General features: G+C 30.5%; 1 protein-coding gene across 1 annotated transcript; it reads left to right on the top strand.

Moving 5' to 3' along the window:
- Nucleotides 1-28: 28 nt before the first annotated feature.
- LOC118201477 (protein LSM12 homolog A-like) lies at nt 29-21,139 on the top strand. The gene is made up of 5 exons (XM_035373595.2): nt 29-187; nt 702-844; nt 11,292-11,401; nt 18,753-18,888; nt 19,229-21,139. Exons 1-5 carry the CDS (start codon nt 46-48, stop codon nt 19,307-19,309), a joined length of 612 nt encoding a protein of 203 aa, XP_035229486.1. The 5' UTR covers nt 29-45; the 3' UTR covers nt 19,310-21,139.
- The last annotated feature ends 181 nt before the right edge of the window (nt 21,140-21,320 follow it).

Below are 21,320 nucleotides of genomic sequence, written 5' to 3'. Positions count from 1 at the left end.
TAAACTCATCAACGAGTGTTGACAAAACTGCGGTCCTTTGCCAAAATGAAATGTACTATGGCTGATGATGGAGAAGAATTCAATTTATTTAGTGTTGGAACAATAGTAAGTTGTAAAACATGCTTCGGTGAAGAGTTTGAAGGAGAAGTGACTGCTTTTGATTATCAGACAAAAGTGCTGGTTTTGAGTATCCTTTAACAATTGAGTTATTTTCGTGTATAATGTTTCTTCATGCATTCAGGTTTTTGGTAACCGAGTTTTTTTTTTTTTTTTTTTTTTTTTTTTTTTTTTTACTCTGCAGTTATTATTATGTTTAAATTTTAATATCTAGTCTAAAAAAAGCTTTAAAAACTGATTGTAGAAAAGTGTCAAGTTGATAAATATTTGATTGGATACCGAGTTTTATTTTAAAGCTATGTGAAACCATACTCATGAGTTAATTGGCTGTAAAATGATTGTTAATTATTATATATCGTATTTGAATATTCATCAATTATGTATGCAGATATTAGTCAGTTTAGCCATTAATTTATACCATCATTTCAGAATTGTACTCGTGCTTTGCTGTAATTGATTAAACAAATTTCATGATCGAGTAATAACAGTTGGAAAAGTAACTTCTAAGCATTCAGTAGTACATTTCGTATTTTACTTTGTATTTTTGGAGTTGCATGAACTATGAAACTTAACGATATATCTAGAATGTCCAAGCAAATCCGGCAAAGCCAATCTTCAAGATATACGGATGATAAATTTGGATTATGTTGAAGATGTTGTTATCAAGAAAGAGGTTACAACACCTGCTAATGGAACACAGACTCTTATGCCATTAAATATAGAAAAGGTAATACTTTATGATTATATAAGTGTTTGACTCCGTAGCATTATATTTTACTGCATGCATAAATATATTGCTTTATTTTTTGCGGCAGTTATAACTGCATGAAAAATCTTCAGTCTGCTTTTATGCGTAATATATTATTTCATTTCATGGGAATTAGCATGGCTTCTAGTTTTCTGGCAGTATACTGTAATCATGAAAAATGTGAATGTTTTGTTTTTATGACTTTTCAGACAGCAAAAATATTGAGAAAGGCGTCCCCTTTCTCAATATTTTTACTGTCCTGTCTTAAATTTTGGAGAAGGATTAAGAAAAAATAGAAGAGAGCTTTGCATTGTTTAGTGGGTTACTTATTAGCAAGTTATCTCCTCGAAAAATAAACGAACTAATTAATAAATAAAAAAGGCACTGTTATTAAAGCTCTGTTATTGGTAGTAAAGAACGTTACTATCAATAAAAGTCTCATTATTGGTTAATATATTACTTTACCTACATTATTCTAAACATTTGAGCAAGATGCTTTATCTTGGTGTCAGTAATCCCAAATCAAAATCGAGTTTTGGAAACAACACCAAGTGTTGTGAAAAAGAATTGTATGTAGTACATTTGCAAATTGAGGAAAAATTTCATTAAGCATAGGTAAAACATTTCATCAGTTACTTCTATGATCAAGGATAACTTTTCTTTGATTTTAGCATTAATCATAAAAAGTAGTATTAGAACTCAATTCAGGATATTCAAATGTATGTGTAGTAGCCAGAGTTTTCATTTAATTGGATGTTATATAGTTGTTTTTTTGTCATTGTATATGGATAAAACTGTGATATGTCTTAAACTGGTAGCATATCTTCTACCTATCCTCAATGTGCCAAAAGAAGCATTTTCATAAATTTTCATTTTGGGGATATCTGATTGGTCGACTTATGCAAAAACCAGTTCTTTGAAAATAAGTTATGAGAGACACAGCTTTAAGTGAACTATTTTGATCTCTGTTGCAAAGCTAGCCGGGACATCAGTTTCAGTGAAACATGTTTTGGCTAGCAACCCTCCAGTGTTAGTAGGGAGAAGTCTGTTTCTAAAAAAACTTCTAGTCTCATGCATTGCTAGATTTTTTAACCCCATTATGTTATTGGTGTGTTAGGTAATTCTTTTATCTTGGACAACACAAAATATTTTAGTGGAGAGTAGTAGCTTACAAAAAGCTGATACCTAGCTTTTGATTGTTTTTAGCTGTGGGAATTTAGAACATTAAAGGGTGAGATGCATTTCAATTGCAGCAAAACGTTTTGAAGACAATCTTTCAGCTTGCAGAACTTTTTAATGGTACATTACATACGTACACGTTTTTAAGAAGCAATTATCAGAAGAATGATAAAAACCTTTGCAATTATGAATAACTCTTTAAGTCCTTATTTTTTCTATTGGTTATAAAATGTAATATATGTTTGTTATCGTCATTTTTCCAGCAACTTTGCTGGGTATAAGTAGGATTTGAAATGTTAGATGTTTCGGCTGCATCCACCTTGTAGCTTAAATGTCCTAATGCTGTTGTCGTAAGTTGTAAACATCATAGTAATATTGCATACAGCCAGTCAGAGAAGTATCTTACATGTACAGATAGTGTTGTTTACACAATTTTAGAACAATTATGGGGCCATGTAATTAATGTTTAAAGAAAATTTTTTAAATGTCCAATCTGATAGCCATTTTTTTCGATTATTAGTTTGCATCAGGATTTCTATGGCTTTTCATAAAATTTCCTAGTATTATGCTTTCCATTCCTCTTCTGCTTTCCAGAGTCTATAAATCATGGTGGGTTTACACTTAAAAAAAAAAAAAAAAAAAAGAATTTTTGAGACCAAAGGTAAAATAGTCTATAGCTGAAATTTCAGAAGACTTCACCGAAATGCATTGAAAAGGTATTTATGCAATATGAGTCTTCATTTTTTCCATGGAGCAGTGCTACTTTTGAAAATATGACTTGTTTTTCCACTCCTCCTATTTTATAATTTCCTATTATAGGAGAATCTTGCAATAATCATAAACCACTTAAAGAAACCTTCTTTGCATTGACAGAACCAGGTTTGTAAATTTTCCCCCCTTCAATTTTCATAATAAATAGACTTTTTTGTTGCAATCACTTAGGTAAATGCATGCTTCTTCAAGGGTCACAATGTATTTCCATTTATCTTCTGCTGAAGAGTTTTTGGCTAATCTTTGGAATATTGTAGGTAACAGGTAGTTTGGCGACATTTTGGTAAGGCAATAAAAATTACTAGCTAGAACTTTAGCAGTGCAGTGTACATGGATAAAGTCGAGTGTGCACAATGCCATTTTTGTGCAATTCTGGGATGTTTTTTTAAGTGAAAATAGGTCGACGTATACATGGTTACCATGTATGTGCAATTCTTAAAAACGCGCCAAACAGATTGCGATTCTGCACTTACTCCCAATTTCGCACCTAATCTTCGTCATGATTAAGCATTTCTGTTCCATAAAAGTTCTAGCATAAGCGTAATTCGGCTAGCAGATTGTTGGAAAAAAATGTTGAGAGGGGGGAAAAAAAAAAAAAAATGCCTTCACTTCATGAAAACAAAATGGCATCCAAATAAAAACTAACAGGTGGCTGTAGCAGTTTTGGTCGCCAAAATATCGCCAAGTTACCATAACCCAAAGATTAACCGAGTTTTCTTGCAGGGTTGTACAAATTCTTTTGTGTTGAGCCACATGCCATAGCAAAAACTGGCAAACATTATGTTATTTAGTTGTAAATCTTAATTTATTATTTTATTTGTTATTGCTCCAGATGTGCTTTGCAACATTGTGGAATTTCTGCATCCTCAGATTTTCTCTTGTAACCAACAATTGAACTTAAGAAGCAATAGAAATGGTATATACCTTTTTTAGTTACTGGTTTGAAGATTTTCATGTAGAAGGGATGGTTGATGCTTTTCCCCTTTCCAATTAATGGTGTTGCTTAAGTTAGACTTGAAATTTTTAATACCTTAAATTCTTTATTGGCTGATCTTTAGAATATGGTAACTGGTAGTTTGGCGACATTTTGGAGGCGATAAAGGTTACTACCTGGGACTTTGGTAATAATGTGAGCAGTACTCAGTTCTGATTACGCATTATTTTGTGTGAGGGAAATGAGAGATCATGGTATATGTCATGTGATATTAATGGACGAATTACGGTTCTTTAATCGGAAAAGGGGGGAAATCGGGAAAAAGTCTGGAAATTTTGTATTTGACTTTATTCTGTGTTGTGTGAAACAGCGTTCGTTAATTTTTGGATCCCATGGCCTTAACTAAAGTGAATTCGAAATGGGTATATAATGGGATTGAAAGGGGTAGTAATAAGTGTTTCTTAAAGGTTGTGCGAGATAGAAGTAAAGATGTTTTATTAAGTTATTTATTTACCTGGTACCTTGCTGTGAACTATAATTATGATTTTAAAGATCTTGAAACAGAAATAAGAAAAGTTTATCGGACACATAATCAAGATTCTGAAGAAGATTAGGTAAGTTAGTTAGAAATATTCATATTTGGAAAGGGTATATACTTTTTCGTTATTAGGTAATTTCATATATGTTCTTTTTACCGGGTTTAAAGATTCAGAAAATTGTCATGTATTTTCGTGAAATTTTTCTAATTTATGAGAAAAAAGGAGTGCACATGGATATGGTGAAGAGTGTGCGCAATGCCGTTTTTGTGCAATTCTGGGATTTTTTTTTTAAGTAAAAATAAGTCGACGTGTACATGGTTTAGTGATATTTTAATTAAATGATAGTTATTTTGTGAATTTTATGTTTGTAGGAATTTGGTATACGATTTAGTTGAAGTAAATGTGCATGGAAATAATTAAAATATTTGACACTAGGTATTTGTAATGCTTGCGGTATGAATTCGTTGGTGACGTTTATAATATAATAGATGATTTAGAGGTAAAAGTTTTTGGATATTTTATTTATTTTATATGTGGAAATGTTCATATTTGGAAAGGGTATATACTTTTTCGCGATAAGGTAATTTCATATATGTTCTTTTTACCGGGTTTAAAGATTCAGAAAATTGTCATGTATTTTCGTGAAATTTTTCTAATTTATGAGAAAAAAGCAGTGTACATGGATATAGTGAAGAGTGTGCGCAATGCCATTTTTGTGTAATTCTGGGATGTTTTTTTAAGTAAAAATAAGTCGATGTGTACATGGTTTATGTGTATGTGTTATTTTGAAAAACCCGTAAGGAGTATGATATTGTGCACTTTTTCCCAATTTTGCAGTGAATATTTCTCATGATTAAGCGGTTTTGTTAGATAAAATTTCTAGCATAAGTGTAATTCGGCTAGTAGATTGTTGGAAGAAGTGTTCAGTAGATAAAAAGAAAAGAAACATGTCTTTACTTCGTGAAGACAAAATGGCGGCGGAAAAAAAAATAGAGGGTTGCTGTAGGAGAGTTGGTCAGCAAATTTTCGCCAAAAAATCGCCAAGTTACCATAATGTAAAGATCAACCTCTTTATCTAAATCATTTTAAAAATGTTTAAACACCATCTGTATATAATCCTGCACAAATTTTGAGCAAATTCTTAGTTGTGGAGAATGTACTTCATTGTAAATATAATTTGCCTTGAAGTTCACTGTGCAAAAAAAAAGGGGGGCAGGAAACAGTTTTATGTCTTTTGTTCTACTGGGCCATTTGACGAAATTTAACTTGCGTTTTTCATGTCTCTAAAGCACGACTTAAAATATATATTAGATTTATATATAGCATTGTTTTAGGTATTTTGACACAGAATCACACTTTTTCTGAAATAAAATACCAGTTTTTTCCGTATTTCTAGTCTATGACTCAAATTACGCCAAACTACCAAGCTTTGTAAAAATAGCACTAGTAGTTATTAAAAAAATTAGGTCTCAAAATGTTATCTCCTCAATGATATTTGAGTTTGGTATATATTTATTAATCTCTCTTTTTACTTCTTTGTACGAAGTAAAAAGGAAGTATTGTAATCGCGAAAAGTTTTAGACAGCATGTTTCAACGAAAATATCCATTTTGATCGCTTTCGAATGAAATTTAACGATGTTTTTGCATGATATCTGTACATAAGGACAGAATAAGACTCTTTTCCTCCAAAAAAATTATAAAACTGCTTTAAAAGGAATTCTGAAGAGAATTTTTCATGCCGTCTGTACGAACGTATGTACGTACGTACGTATCTCGCATAACTCAAAAACCAGTAGCCTCAGAACATTGAAATTTTGTATATAGGACTACTATAACATGTAGATGTGTACCTTGTATTTTGGTTGCAATCAGCCGCACCAAACATATGTAAATATATTTATATATATCCACTCTGTTACCTGGCTCAGTGATCTCAGTTTCTTTACTCTTATACGTTTGTAAATTGTACATTTTTTGCTATAAAAATGATTCAATTATGTTGTTCTTATCTTCCAGTTAAAGTTTTTACGCCTTTAATAAATCTGTATTCAATATTTGTAGAATTATCAACAATTTATAGTTCAGAAGTCAAACAACAAAAATCAGCGTTATATTCACAAAATTTTCACAGGACTAGTTTCGATGGTTTTACCGAACCATCATCTTCAGCTGCAAAACCGCAAATGAACAAGATAGGAAATAATGATTAGATAAGATAAGAAAGCCTGGACAAGAATAAGGAAGTGGCGCCATCTGTTGGCGAAACCAGAACTAAAACATAATTTCTCTAAAAGCCGAAGGCAAATTTGGATTGGAATTAGGATCGTTAACTAGAACAGAAAGATTTTTATGAATGTGAAATGCCTCTAGAAAATCCAGTTCTCCAATGGAAGATGTTTTTTGAATAATTTTGGCAGCAGAAAAATTGAAAGTGTGATTTTCGGACCAACAATGTTGAGCAACAGAAGACTTCTGTGTTTCCTTTTTTCTAACATATGCCTCATGTTCTTTGACGCGAAATTTTAAGGCTCTCTTAGTTTGACCAATGTAAATTAAACCACACTGGAAAGGAATCCTATAAATACCCCAGGAATTCATATCCGGAATGGGGTCCTTGAGTATAGAAGCTGGAATTTTATTGATGGGAGAATAAACAACCCGAAAGTTAAATTTCTGCAAAATATGTGCAACTTTATAGCTAATTGATGGAAAGAAGGGAATGACAACAGAATTTTTATAATCTCCTAAAATAAGAGTGTGGCTTTTAGTGTGTTGAGATGACAATTTTTTAACTGCTTGATTAATAATGTTGGGTGAAAAGCCCCTGTCAATAGCTATTGCTTTTAAATAATTTAGTTCTTCATCAAGGGCTAGTTTGGAGGAGCAAACTTGAAGAGCACGGAAAACATAGGAATAAAATGAAGCTAACTTTTGTTTAGTCGGATGACATGATTTAAAGTGTGGTGGAAGGCAAACCGATGAAGGTTTACGGTAAACTGTAGTACTGAAGTTGGATGTGTTACGTGTGACCAGAATATCGAGAAACGGAAGAGAATTGCAAGTCTCAAGTTCAAAAGTGAACTGAATAGCAGGATCAATAGAATTCATTCTTGAAAGAACTTTATTTAAGGTAATAAAGATGATTTAAATAAAGTTCTTTCAAGAATGAATTCTATTGATCCTGCTATTCAGTTCACTTTTGAACTTGAGACTTGCAATTCTCTTCCGTTTCTCGATATTCTGGTCACACGTAACACATCCAACTTCAGTACTACAGTTTAACGTAAACCTTCATCGGTTTGCCTTCCACCACACTTTAAATCATGTCATCCGACTAAACAAAAGTTAGCTTCATTTTATTCCTATGTTTTCCGTGCTCTTCAAGTTTGCTCCTCCAAACTAGCCCTTGATGAAGAACTAAATTATTTAAAAGCAATAGCTATTGACAGGGGCTTTTCACCCAACATTATTAATCAAGCAGTTAAAAAATTGTCATCTCAACACACTAAAAGCCACACTCTTATTTTAGGAGATTATAAAAATTCTGTTGTCATTCCCTTCTTTCCATCAATTAGCTATAAAGTTGCACATATTTTGCAGAAATTTAACTTTCGGGTTGTTTATTCTCCCATCAATAAAATTCCAACTTCTATACTCAAGGACCCCATTCCGGATATGAATTCCTGGGGTATTTATAGGATTCCTTGCCAGTGCGGTTTAATTTACATTGGCCAAACTAAGAGAGCCTTAAAATTTCGCGTCAAAGAACATGAGGCATATGTTAGAAAAAAGGAAACACAGAAGTCTTCTGTTGCTCAACATTGTTGGTCCGAAAATCACACTTTCAATTTTTCTGCTGCCAAAATTATTCAAAAAACATCTTCCATTGGAGAACTGGATTTTCTAGAGGCATTTCACATTCATAAAAATCTTTCTGTTCTAGTTAACGATCCTAATTCCAATCCAAATTTGCCTTCGGCTTTTAGAGAAATTATGTTTTAGTTCTGGTTTCGCCAACAGATGGCGCCACTTGCTTATTCTTGTCCAGGCTTTCTTATCTTATCTAATCATTATTTCCTATCTTGTTCATTTGCGGTTTTGCAGCTGAAGATGATGGTTCGGTAAAACCATCGAAACTAGTCCTGTGAAAATTTTGTGAATATAACGCTGATTTTTGTTGTTTGACTTCTGAATTAGTATTTATTCGGCGTGTTATTGTGTCTTAATTTATAGTTGTTTAAGTGCCGCTAAGCCTAATAATGTTTTTGATGGAGGCCATTGTTTGTTTACATTTGAAATAGCAGAGTAGTGGATTTGTTGCCAATCTAGAAAAACATAGCTTCGCAACAACAAAAATAATGCCTTCATTTATTATTGCGAATTAAATCATGCTTAATCCTTTCTGGAATTTTTTCGAGGAAATAAGTGTTTAAGATTTACTTCATAATTTTTAATACAGATATTTTGAGTTTTTATGTATTTTTGCCTTGTTGCGAAGTGGGAACTGCAATAAATTGGAAGTTGATCTGTCAGCACTATCCTTTTCTCCAGGGCAGATGCTTTTATTTTATTTGGCCTATAATTCCTTACTAAATGCAGTATTTCATCTCAATGTATTCCTTTAAGATGATTTAAATCAAATTCCTCGTCATTATAATTCGCTTCGAATAGTGAAGAAAGTGACACAGAGGTTATTAAAAACGAAAAAATTTCGATTGACAAAGTAGTCGGTATTCTCGACACAGCAATTATAGGACTTGAACAGCGGAACTTTGTAACTAAACAAGAAATTATGTCTGTTTAATAGAATTAAAGAGAAAGTATTATCACATGAAACGAAGCAACTTACATTGAAAGAAATGTTGGTTGATCTTTACATTATGGTAACTTGGCGATTTTTTGGCAACCAACTCTCCTACAGCAACCCTCTATTTTTTTTTTCCCCGCCGCCATTTTGTCTTCACGAAGTAAAGACATGTTTCTTTTCTTTTTATCTACTGAACACTTCTTCCAACAATCTACTAGCCGAATTACACTTATGTTAGAAATTTTATCAAACAAAACTGCTTAATCATGACAAATATTCACTGCAAAATTGGGAAAAGTACTATACTCCTTACGCATTTTTCAAAATAACACATACACATAAACCATGTACACGCCGACTTATTTTTACTTAAAAAAAATCCCAGAATTGCACAAAAATGGCATTGCGCGCACTCTTCACTATATCCATGTACACTGCTTTTTTCTCATAAATTAGAAAAATTTCACGAAAATACATGACAATTTTCTCAATCTTTAAACCCGGTAAAAAGAACATATATGAAATTACCTGATCGCGAAAAAGTATTTACCCTTTACAAATATGAACATTTCCACATATAAAATAAATAAAATATCCAAAAACTTACCTCTAACTCATCTATTACATTATACACGTCACCAACGAATTCATACCACAAGCATTACAAATACTTAGTATCAGATACTTAAATTATTTCCATGCACGTTTACTTCAACTTAAACGTATACCAAATTCCTACAAACATAAAATTCACAAGATAACTATCATTTCATTAAAATATAATTAAATTCAAAAACACTACTTAAAATATAAATGAGCACATACATTAAATTAATAAAAATTACCTTACAATCCTAATTACTTTAAACTAAATCATTGCTAATAACAATTTTCCCAATAATACCAAATTCCTTTCCTCCTTACATTTAGAACAATGCATAAAAATAATATCCTCAAATAATTAAAAATACTAACTTACCTAATCTTCTTCAGAATCTTGATTACGTGGCGGATACACTTTTTTAATTCATTAAATAAAATTATTGAAAGATTTTTTCTGCGAATTTTTCCTCCATACTTCCTCCGCTAAATAAAAAGCAAACTTCTCTTTATCACAATGCCTAAATACCCATTTCGAATTCACTTTAGTTAGAGCCATGGGATCCAAAAATTAATCAACACTGTTTCACACAACACAGAATAAAGCTAAATACAAAATTTCCAGATTTTTCCCGATTTCCCCCCTATTTCGATTAAAGAACCGTAATTCGTCCATTAATATCACGACATATCCCATGATCTCTCATTTCCCTCATGCAAAATAATGCGTAATCGGAACTGAGTACTGCTCACATTATTACCAAAGTCCCAGGTAGTAACCTTTATCGCCTCCAAAATGTCGCCAAACTACCAGTTACCATATTGTAAAGATCAACCGAAATGTTTAATAAAGTAAACAAATAAATATTAAGCTTTTTCTTTTTGTAAATTTTGATACCCTTTAGATCATAATTGTTCTTTATTTCATAAATTACGGTTTCATATTTTTAATTTTATAATTTCTGCATGCCATCTTACCAGATTTAAAGTGATGATCTATAATCCGGAAAAATCGATAATCTGGAATCGCCGAAGTCCCGACGAGTCCGGATTAATGACTTTTGTTTGTGAATACCAAAAAATATTTATTACATTTTTATTTTGTATTTTAGTTATGTATCTGAAAAATTGATCAATAAAACTTGTTTGCCAGCTGGTTTTGTTTCTTTTGTTCATGTGGTAACTTTAAGAATAGATTCAAAGCAGTTGTTTTCTTTAGTAATTTTCTGGTAAAATACTGTATTCATGCATAAATTTTACTTGTACAGACATGTATTATTGGGCATTACGTGCATTGCAAGAATATCCCACAAATGCATATTTTAAAATTTAATTTAAGATAAAAAAATATTACAATTTCTTAAATCTGAAGAATTGTTATGCACATGTTTGCCAGACTCATGACCCATTCTGAAATTTTGGCAACTTCTACTAAGATGGTTGTCCTACTGAATAGTCAGTGAGGTTTTTCTGTTATAAAATATTTACACTCCATTTATTAACCAGTACTCGCTGTTAAATCATAAATAGTTTTAGATATTCCAAAATATTGAAATGCATAACTAATAACCATAATATCTATTTCTTCTGTTTAGTTATCTGGGCGAGCTAAGCAACATGTGAAGGAAAGGCAGCGTTTAGTAAATGCTTTGTCATCTGGAGTCAGCAGCGAAGGCATAACAATATTTTGTGCTATAACAAAAACGTAAGGAAATGAACATATTTCACTTTTCATTTAACATCAGAAATTCATTGATATTTAACAGAAGTGTATTCTACTGATTTCATGCAGTGTACGGAAAGGAAAATTGAGTGTGAATATAAATTCAAAATAAAAGTTTTATCTGTAGCGTATAGCTTTAATAATGTATCTCAAAATACACAATAATGTAAACTAATAACTGTAGTTTCCAGTTAGTCGGAAATTCTCGAGTATTTTACTTTACATTAGTGCCAGTTCAGTTTGGTCAAAAGTTGATAAGCTATACCCAATCTGATAGATAACTAAGTACTGTATATGTTATTGTTTGACCTCTAATAATAAAAAGAGAAGTGTGAATAATTGTTTTCTAGTTGTTAACTTTATTTTCTGCAATATTAATGAGATATTTTATGAAGTGATTTCTCTTGAGAGAGGGGAACCTGTTATTAATTTTGATATTCGTGTATTTTAAACCATAAATCACAATAGGAATTTTTGGAGATGGGATTATTTTAATGCTAATTATTGCAAAATTACTGTAAAACGATTTTGTTGAAGGAAAGTTCATTGAAAACTTGATGATGGAGGCCGATTCATACTCTTATTTCTCTATATCTTTGGATAATACTGAATGTGTGCAAGTTGTATGGTTTATATTGTCTGTTGGGTGGTCTGTTGTCAATACTTGCAATTTGTTGGCTAATTGAGTTACACCCTTTTGCATGTGCATATTTAAGTTTAGGAAAATTTTATGAAACTTGAAACAAGAGGGTGGTTTTAATGTTTACCACATATAATTATTTGTTTTTTTCCTTTGGAATTAATAGAATTTGTTGATGTAATCTCGGTTAATTATGATAATTTATTGTTTATATGTTACATAAGTTTTATTATTTTTTTATATTCAGATCATGATTAATAACAACTTTTTTGGGGTGAAGGGATACTTTTAGTATATTTCATTTTTAGGCATATTCATGTATGTTCTGTTTCTAAGCATGTTCGTGTACGTTTGTGTTTACAGCACTGCACGTGTACGTTAATGCACATATACCTGCATTACCAATGCTCAAAATGTGAAAACTAGTTTTGCATATGATGCAGTATGTCTGTAAAATGCCAATACTAGTTTCACTGACCAAATTGTTACTTGTATTGTTATTTTTAATTATACATTTTTTGTTCATAATGGGCATAATTACTTTCATGTACATTGTGATTAAATGTACATAGGGATTGATAAGTGCCTTTTAGTGACAGTGTTTGTATTATGCCTGTAACATTTTTACCCTGGTTGTATCAGTGGTTCATTTCTAAAATATGAACAAAGTATCATTTTTTGAATACAGCACTATGTGGCTCTGTAAGCCACATATGCTCCCTGAGCCACATGGTGCTTCCAGGTACTGCAGTCCACACTTTCAGAACCAGTGTTTTAAAGTGCTATTAGGTGCTTGTCATAATATTGTAACAGTGCTGTTTGGCTAGTTAAATAATGATGGTGTGACGTTTTCTTTGCTTGATTTGCTCATGCTACAGCTCGGGCAATATGTTGTCTTTTGGCATTAGTTATTATGAATAATATGCTAAATTATGTATTTATTTGTATGAAATGTTTTATCATATAGGTGTGCCATCATAAATAAATATTGTAGCCTTCCTTGAACCCTGTAAAAATCATCTATGTAGTCCATTTGCAAAGTTCAATTTCCACTAGTGTGACGCTAGAAGGTGGAATGCATTTAGGCAGAATTAGAGTGGTCTTGTCTTCAAAACAAGTTTTGTTTTTATGAGATGCATATAATGAGAGTAATGCAGCATTAATTAAATGTTCCCAATAGATCAAGATACGTTTTCAGAATGACCATTACGGCATGCATTGATAAAAAAAAGTGTTGTAATCAGCAGCTAATTATTGGAATATTGGGTGAAGAGCTAAATACAGGGAAAATTACTTGATCTGATTTTAATCAAGAAAATGGAAATGGGAAAATTATGAGCAAGGACCATCCCAAAATATTTAATTTTTGAATAAAAGCTGAAAGAGAGGATAACTGTATAAAATTTTCCCACACCACAATTTAAAAAATAACATAATAAATTATGTGTGCATTATTTTTTTTTTTTTACTTTTATGGACTTAAGCATTATAAAATTTTCCCAGAAAGGGCATTCTGTAGTTTCAGCTTATTACTTGTGAATATCCTAAGATATAATGCAAAATTGTTATGTATAGTTGTAAAGAAGCAAATTGATTTAACATCATAGGAAAGCCCCCATCACTTAGAGCGGTAGTTTATTGTTAATTTTGAGGCATAATTTATTTGCTTTTTTTCTGATCTGGCTCCATCTGATTCTTTTCTCTTGTCGGAAATTAAAATGATGGCGGGGAGGAAGCATACACAAAAAACATCAGGATTGAAGGAAAAAGTGCATTAACACCAGGAACTGCATTAAACAACAAACTGTTAACATACTTGAATAAAATTTTTATGAAAACTGAGTTAAAAAGGAAAATAAGACAGTTCTGTATTTCTCATTCTGTTCAGTGTATTGATGAAATTCAGCTTTCATTTTTCATGTCTCAAAAGCATGAATATTTTTTATATAACATTATTCTAGGACATTTCTGAAATGATGTAGAGTTTTCATATTTTGATCTTACACCTCAAGTTATGCCAAAGTACCAAGTTTTGTAAAAATTGCCTGTGTAGTTCTTAAAAAAAAAAAATTGGGTCTCAAAATTTTAGCTCCTCAGTGTTAATTGAATTTGGTATATATTTCTTAATTTTTTTTTAATTAAACCTACTTGATTCTTTCTTTCATAATTTAGGTTCAATGCAAATACAATTTTTAAATTTTTAAAGATTTTTTTAAAATTAATTTTTATACATTTTTCAAAAAACATTTGAATTACTGTATTTAATGGCATATAAGATGCACTTTTTTTCCTAAATTTGGTCTCAAAAAAGTTACCTGCGTCTTATACGTGAAGGTCACAGGTTAACTTTCAATACTGAAGGCTATTTTTAGCCCGGATAAAGGTCTAGACACACATAACTTTTTCTACATCTGCCATAATTATTTTGCACATGCGTGAAATATCTGTTGCCAAAAAGGGCCAAAGCTCGAAGCTGATGTCGAAGTTCGAACAGGTTCGACGGTCACATTATGTCTATGGAGCCTTTCCTTCTTTACATAGACTTTCTTTGACTCAGCCGACACACATGTCAGTATCGGTGCTACTCTTTATAAACGTGTTGGTATCGGTGCTTAAAACTATTTGTTTAAAAAAAAATACCCTGGAAAATATGACTACAGAAAACAAGGGATTAAGCTATAGAATTCAGTATAAACTAGGAATGTTAAACTATGCCAAAGTGCATGGAAACAGAGCAGCAGTCCGCTATCGTGTGGACTATTGAAACTTTTTTTCCTTGTGTGTGGCCTTCTAAATAAGGGTGCGTCTTATATGCCGTCAACTTATAAAAGTTTTGTCATCTTAAAGTAGATGCATTTCTATGCATACCTGCAATAAATTAGTTTTTAATGTATTGGCACATTTTAAAATGTGGCATATTTGTTATAAGTGATAATAATGCCACTCTTTATTATGGATGACTATGTGCTTATCCAGTTTTCCACCATTGATCAATGGGATAATGCATGAGTACCATATTTCTTTATTTTCATTTTTATTAATAATACACAATAATACATGAAAAACTAATTTTTGAATCTTTAAAAAATATTAATCAGAAGCTTAAGGATTTTTGCCATTTTATCATTTGCTATTTTACTTAACTTCGTTTTATATGCAACAAAATTAATTTTTCCAATGTCCAAATTATGCATCATAAATGCATTCACTTTCTAAGTATGGGAAATACTACATCAAAAATGTAATTACAACATCCTGTCTTCTATAGAAATGCTTAACAGTGGTAAAATTTACTAGAATGTCAGATTTTTGTCTTCTTTTCAATGTGAAGCTGAGGAAACAAATAAAAATGATTTTAAAGATGTTTTATGTCCTAAGATATTTCATGCCATTTACTGCATACTAATTTTAAACAAAACTGTTGTTTATGTTTGAAAAGGCCCCTAATGACAGTCAAAGACCCTTTGTTTCAAAGCAAAACTTATTTTTATGTAAACATAGGATTTGGAATAAATGCATTTTCAAAAGTTAAATTGTGATTTGTCAACATCTGAACTCTGATCATTAGAATCATTTTGGTGAGTTTCTGGTTTTCTTAGTTTAGAAATAATATCTTAACTTATATGCCTAAGGGAAGGAAGGTCTGCTATAAGGAAGAGTGGCTCATATTGATGTTACACATGGGAAAAATCATAAAAATATGCAACCAGCTTGTTTGCCTGTGTTGGTTTACGGGACAAATTTACCAGCAGTATTTAACTGCTTGACTGTTTGGTCCCAATCACATTATGTTTCGGCTAAGTGGGACTTGACGTCGAAAAGGACAATTCTCAGAACCCGTGCAATTCCAGGAAATACGTGTACCTAGGTTACCATTCTCATTTACTACAAAGACTTGAATGTCAAACAGTAATCGATTATCGCTCATATTGGGATGATGTGATCCTTCAGAAGCAGAACTTTCGTCGGATTAGTTGTCTTTACTCGGGACCCGAGAAATTTTTGGTGAGGTTTGAAAAAATCCCGCGTATAGAAATATAAAATCTATGAAAATACGTTTATAGAAATAAACTGAACATTCAGTGTTGAAAATGAATGTTTCTGAAAGAAAGAAACTCGAAGAAAGCAGAAAGCCATTAAAAAAAATTACATGTTCAGGTTCAGAAATACCTAAAGGTTTAAATCATATTTTGCTATAGTTTTCCCTCATTTCAATGTGGCAAATATTTCACCAAATGGGCATACCAGCGAAAAAGATAGAACACAACATTGTGAAGGATAACTCTTTTTTTTTTTTTTTTTTTCACTGATTGATTGGATAAATTTCAATTGTATATCATATTATAAATGGAGAATTCAAATATGTGTCAGCTGAATTTATTGAAGGTTCATGAATTTGAAAAGGTGTATTGATATCAGCTAAAAGTATTTTCAGTCTTAAATTAATCTGTTCTTTCATCTCATGCCTTCAAAATACCTAGATTCTAAACATGTTCAGTATCATAGACAAAACCACTTCACTATTTTACTTTTACTTATAATAGATGAAACGAAAGGAAATGCCTTTTCTTATAAGAATGTCACAGAAAAATGTGGTTTCAAAAGTGAATACAGAATATATGTCAAATAGGAAAGGGAGGATGATCGTGAATATATCTGCAGAATGCCCCAAGAAAATTAATGCATTAAGAAAATAAAATATTTGCTTATTTATTTAACTGTAGGCTTTTAGTGAATTACAAATTGAAAAATTGGAAGTTATTTGAAAATATTTATATTTTTCCAAAATAAGTGTAGGTTGATAAAATTGTGTAAAGCAGAGTGATAACATTTGTATATCTTTTCTGAATGGACCAATGAAAGATATGTTGTGGTTTAGAGTATTTTTTCTTTTAGTGCAGAATGCAGCTTTTAAGCATTGTGATGAATACTAGGTGGCAAAGAATTATTTGGGAAAAAATGCTATTCAAATAAATAAAATTAAAATCAAAACATGTATTTGTATAAACATGTTTAAAGTACACAATGGGAATGAATAAATATAAATTTTAAAAATTTCAATTTGAAGAACTGTAATTAACATAAATAATGAAAATGAAATTCTGAAAAGAAAGTTTAAAAATAACAATTGTAATTAAAAATATAATATGAAGTAAAAAATATATGCAAGAAAGAAAAAATGCTACATATTTGCTTGTCACAAAATGAAAAGACAATTGAAATATGTTTCCATAAATTGAAGTTCACCAAGTGAATTATTCATAGCAAAATATTAAAAAAAGTGTACCATGGGTAAATTTCTGAATTACTGATTAAATTTCACACCAGGTTTTGTAAAATTTCGTTTTTAGGCATAATTTGAATTGTAAAATCAAAATATGAAAAAAAAAAGTATTTGCATGATAATGAATGCCAGAAATTAAAAGAAGTGTTTTGACCTGGAAAAAGCTCATTAAATTTCCTTCTTAAGAATGTTTTTAAATCAGTTTCATTTGTATGTTACTAGACTACGTTATGTTTTGTTCATTAAGTGAAATTGAGTTTATAAAGGCCAAAATGCAGCAAAATCATAAAAATGGCTTTCAAATGTCCCTTGTGATATCTTGATTTTTTTCAATATATTTGATCAAATTGCTGTTATTGTCAGCACAATCACTCTCTCTGCTCTTTTAAGCATGGAAATTGACTTAAATCCCCATTTTCTGAGAGATGAACTGTTTTAATTTCAACTGAACTGATGCTATCTACTAAACTATGAAATGTTTGTAGTTTTAAATTTAGATCATTGGGATGGCTGGTAATAACAACTAAAACTGACAAATAAAATATCCTCTTTGTCAAGTTATACGATTCTTTTTATCAGGTAGTCCTTTTTTTTTTTTTTTTTTTTTTTTTTTTGTGTGTGTGTGTGTGTGTGTGTGTGTGTGTGTAAAAAAATTAGAAACGGCATTTTTCAATTTCTGAAATCTGTTCAGAACCTGCCCTCTAGAAATGTTTTGGCACACAGTACTTCATGGTGTATAATGCAACGGTATTTTACTATAGAATGATTCAAACAATTTTCAAGTGAAGTTACAGTGCCATTGACTATCATTGATCAGTACATAAACTGATGAGTTTGCTACATTCTAATTTTAGACTTTCTAAGTATAATTTTACTTTTTCACTTGTGTCTGATCTCTTTTTACCTTGAAATGTCTCCAGACTGGCAAGCTGGAGACAAGTCATTAAATTTATCATAAATTTCTCTTATAAAAATGTTTAACTTTGCAACATCAGATATGTCTGTTGATTCATATAAAGCTAGAGAAAAGAATGTGCAAGAAAGGAAAAGGTCTGCCAGTTACTGGGATACATTTTTATCCTAAGAGAGTTTGTCAATATGTCTTGTAACTGTCTGCCTTGATATAGCAATTTTGTTTGTCTTTATTATCAAGATGTGCAATTATTTGAAGACAAGACTTGTCTTCTCGATCAAAAAGATGTTTTTTTTCTTTTACTTTTTTTGCCGATGCTAAAGGAATTTCATTTGATGCTTTTATGATTAATAACATGTTTTATTAATTTATTGAACTTTTTTATGGAAAAGGATGTGATTATTATTAATTCAACTTCATTTCTATTTATCTTGCTTGTTAATTTCTTGAATGTTATTTACTAATTATTATTATTTTTTTTTGGACAAATGTGTAGAATTGCTGAAGTTACGTGGCAAGGAAAGAACATCATTGTTATGAATCAAGTTACTATTTCACCTCCGTATCGACCAGAAAATTGCAAACCCATAGGAAAAGGGGATGGAGATGCAGTAAATCATGTTCGTCGAATTGTAAGTCCTCTTGTTTGTGGTTGCATTTCCCTTATTTTTCTGCAAAATTACTATGCTCTCTTACAAAACTTAATGTTAAAAATTTATTTTTTAATTCTGTTACCATATTTAGTTAAATATTAGTGTTCCTGAAATAGATAGCATTTCATTTAAATTACTATTTTCTGGGATCCCGAAATACATATGTGTTTTTGATCACTTAGAGATTATGCTTTTACCCTTTTTCAGTGCACTTATCAGTTATCTGCTGTGCCTGGTTTAGTTTTTTTCAGTTTTAACATTGAATATTTTTATGCAATCTAAGTTATTTTACATTTAAATGCTGTATCTTTTATTTCAGTTGGAAAAATATTTCAAAGATCAAGCCCAAGCACAGCCCAGTCAATCACAGCAGACTCAATCTAGGCCTCATCTACAATAGAAAATATAAATATTAGTTAAATGAGATTTCACATTTTGTTCTGGATATTCTAGCAAGGAAAACAAAATTTGGAATTTTGTCTCATTTAAAGAAAAAAAGAAAAAGGGTTAAGTGAAAAGTGCATTTGGAGTATATTGAAGTGGTTACCTATAATTTAGTCATCTTAAGTTATTTTTTATACCTTTTTGAATTTCATTTTTTGTGAAAAGTCAAACAAGCAATAAAATGTGCTTGATTAAACCTAGTGGTATTTCAGTACCTTAAATACTTTATTTTTAAAATTTAGCACAAACATGCTCAATTATGCACAAGAGAAATGATGTATGTTTTTAAGTGTATTGTGATATTTGTCTTTATTTTGTGTGAAAAGGATGCTTTCAGTTAAAATACTTAATGTGAAATCATTTTGGATATTCAAATTACTGAAAGAAATTTTGAGCATGTATTCTTTTTTAAATGAATCAGTGTGCCCATAAGCAAATTAATCTTTGTAATGATAATAATTGCATAAGTATGTAGCTGTAATAAAGTAGCTTTTTTTTTAATATCAATAAAAAATAATCATGTCTTAGATAAAATGTAATCATTCACAAGTAGATATTTGTAAACATTAATTTTTAAGTTTTTTTTTTTTTTTTTTCTGTGCTTTGTATTCTATGAGAGTAGTCGCTTATTCCATAAAATGCATAATAAATGTATTCTCAAAATCAGATCGAATGTTTTTGAATACTAACTTTTTTTATAAATTTAGTAGGATAAAACAATTTACCTCTATTTTGGGTGTTTTTACTACAATTTGTACCGACAGAATTATTTTATATATTGTTATTTATTGTTCATGTTAATTGACAAAAAATATTTAATGACATACACATGTAATTGCTGTTTCAAGACATAGACCTCATGTTGTGTAATTTCACACTGTTAGGAAAACTTATTACTTGTTGCATTTAAAATGTGATCAAAGTATGTTGGTTTAGTCATGTTTTGTCAGATATGTAGTCTGTGCAATACATTGTCATAGACTGTTGATGTTTCACAATTAGGTACATTAATGCTAAAAAATTCAACATCTTTTATCTATTAATGGAGACTGTATGTTCTTTCTAATTATGGATTTGTACAAGTTATTTAAAATTGAAAAATGTGAATGTGTCTCCTTTTTCATGATATTTGTATTGATTTTTTAAGCTATGTGCAAGAAGCTCAGCAACAGTACAAAGATAAATATGCAAGTTCTTTTATTGTTCTCCCATCACTTCCAAGTTATTCCATCAGAAATGCCTTGATAGTGTTTGTAGTTATTATGTCTTTTTCCCTAGTTGTATAGGTTTACTAAAAGGTTAGCCACTTCAATATACATATTACTTTTTAAAAAATTGTATTATAATTTTTCGTGTAGAAATAAAAGATAATCCATATCTGATATGTTGAATTGATTTATAAGTATTGCTAATGTGTCAAGAACTGTTTCTATCAAATTTGGGAAATTTTGTTTATACCTTCTCATTTTTGAGATGTGTAAACAAATGTATGAAACAATTTTCCTGTCTGAAAGATTTGTTTGTAGGAAACAGTTCTGACTGTACACTAATGTTATTTGTTTTCAGATTTCTGTTGTTTTATTATTAATTATAACTGATAACCTATGTGATATTTCTCTCTGTGCAGGCACATTAGCAGTATTTACATTGACATTACATATCTTTTATATTTTATGTTCATAAATGCAAGTCCTAGAAATCTCAGAGCAGCTGAATGTCTGTTTGCTTTATTAAGTTATAAAAACATGTTCAGGCAAGGAAAAATAAAATTTTCTTCAAATATCCATTTATGGGTTATGTTATTTTTATATATTTATTAGCAAAATTCCTGTCTGAAATATTATATTTTTTATCTTTTATGACATGCATGTGAATTTTTTATAAAAAGAAAATGGTAAAACTTGATCATATTCAAAGTGGTATAATATTTTATTTAGTATTATATATTTTAGGTTGTAATTGCTTAT

This window comes from Stegodyphus dumicola, chromosome 6 (genome assembly GCF_044657685.1).
Source record: "Stegodyphus dumicola isolate Sdum_Otavi_A_Nest chromosome 6, ASM4465768v1".
NCBI lineage: Eukaryota > Metazoa > Arthropoda > Arachnida > Araneae > Eresidae > Stegodyphus > Stegodyphus dumicola.
Note: the sequence above shows the minus strand (reverse complement) of the source record. Positions and strands in the feature narration are given on the sequence as shown.

Bases quoted from the DNA above. Each gene is read 5' to 3' on its own strand.
- LOC118201477 (XM_035373595.2), top strand. From the start codon at position 46: ATGAAATGTACTATGGCTGATGATGGAGAAGAATTCAATTTATTTAGT. The intron at 845-11,291 runs GTAATACTTTAT...TCTTCTGTTTAG, and splicing joins TGCCATTAAATATAGAAAAG to TTATCTGGGCGAGCTAAGCA. The intron at 18,889-19,228 runs GTAAGTCCTCTT...CTTTTATTTCAG, and splicing joins TAAATCATGTTCGTCGAATT to TTGGAAAAATATTTCAAAGA.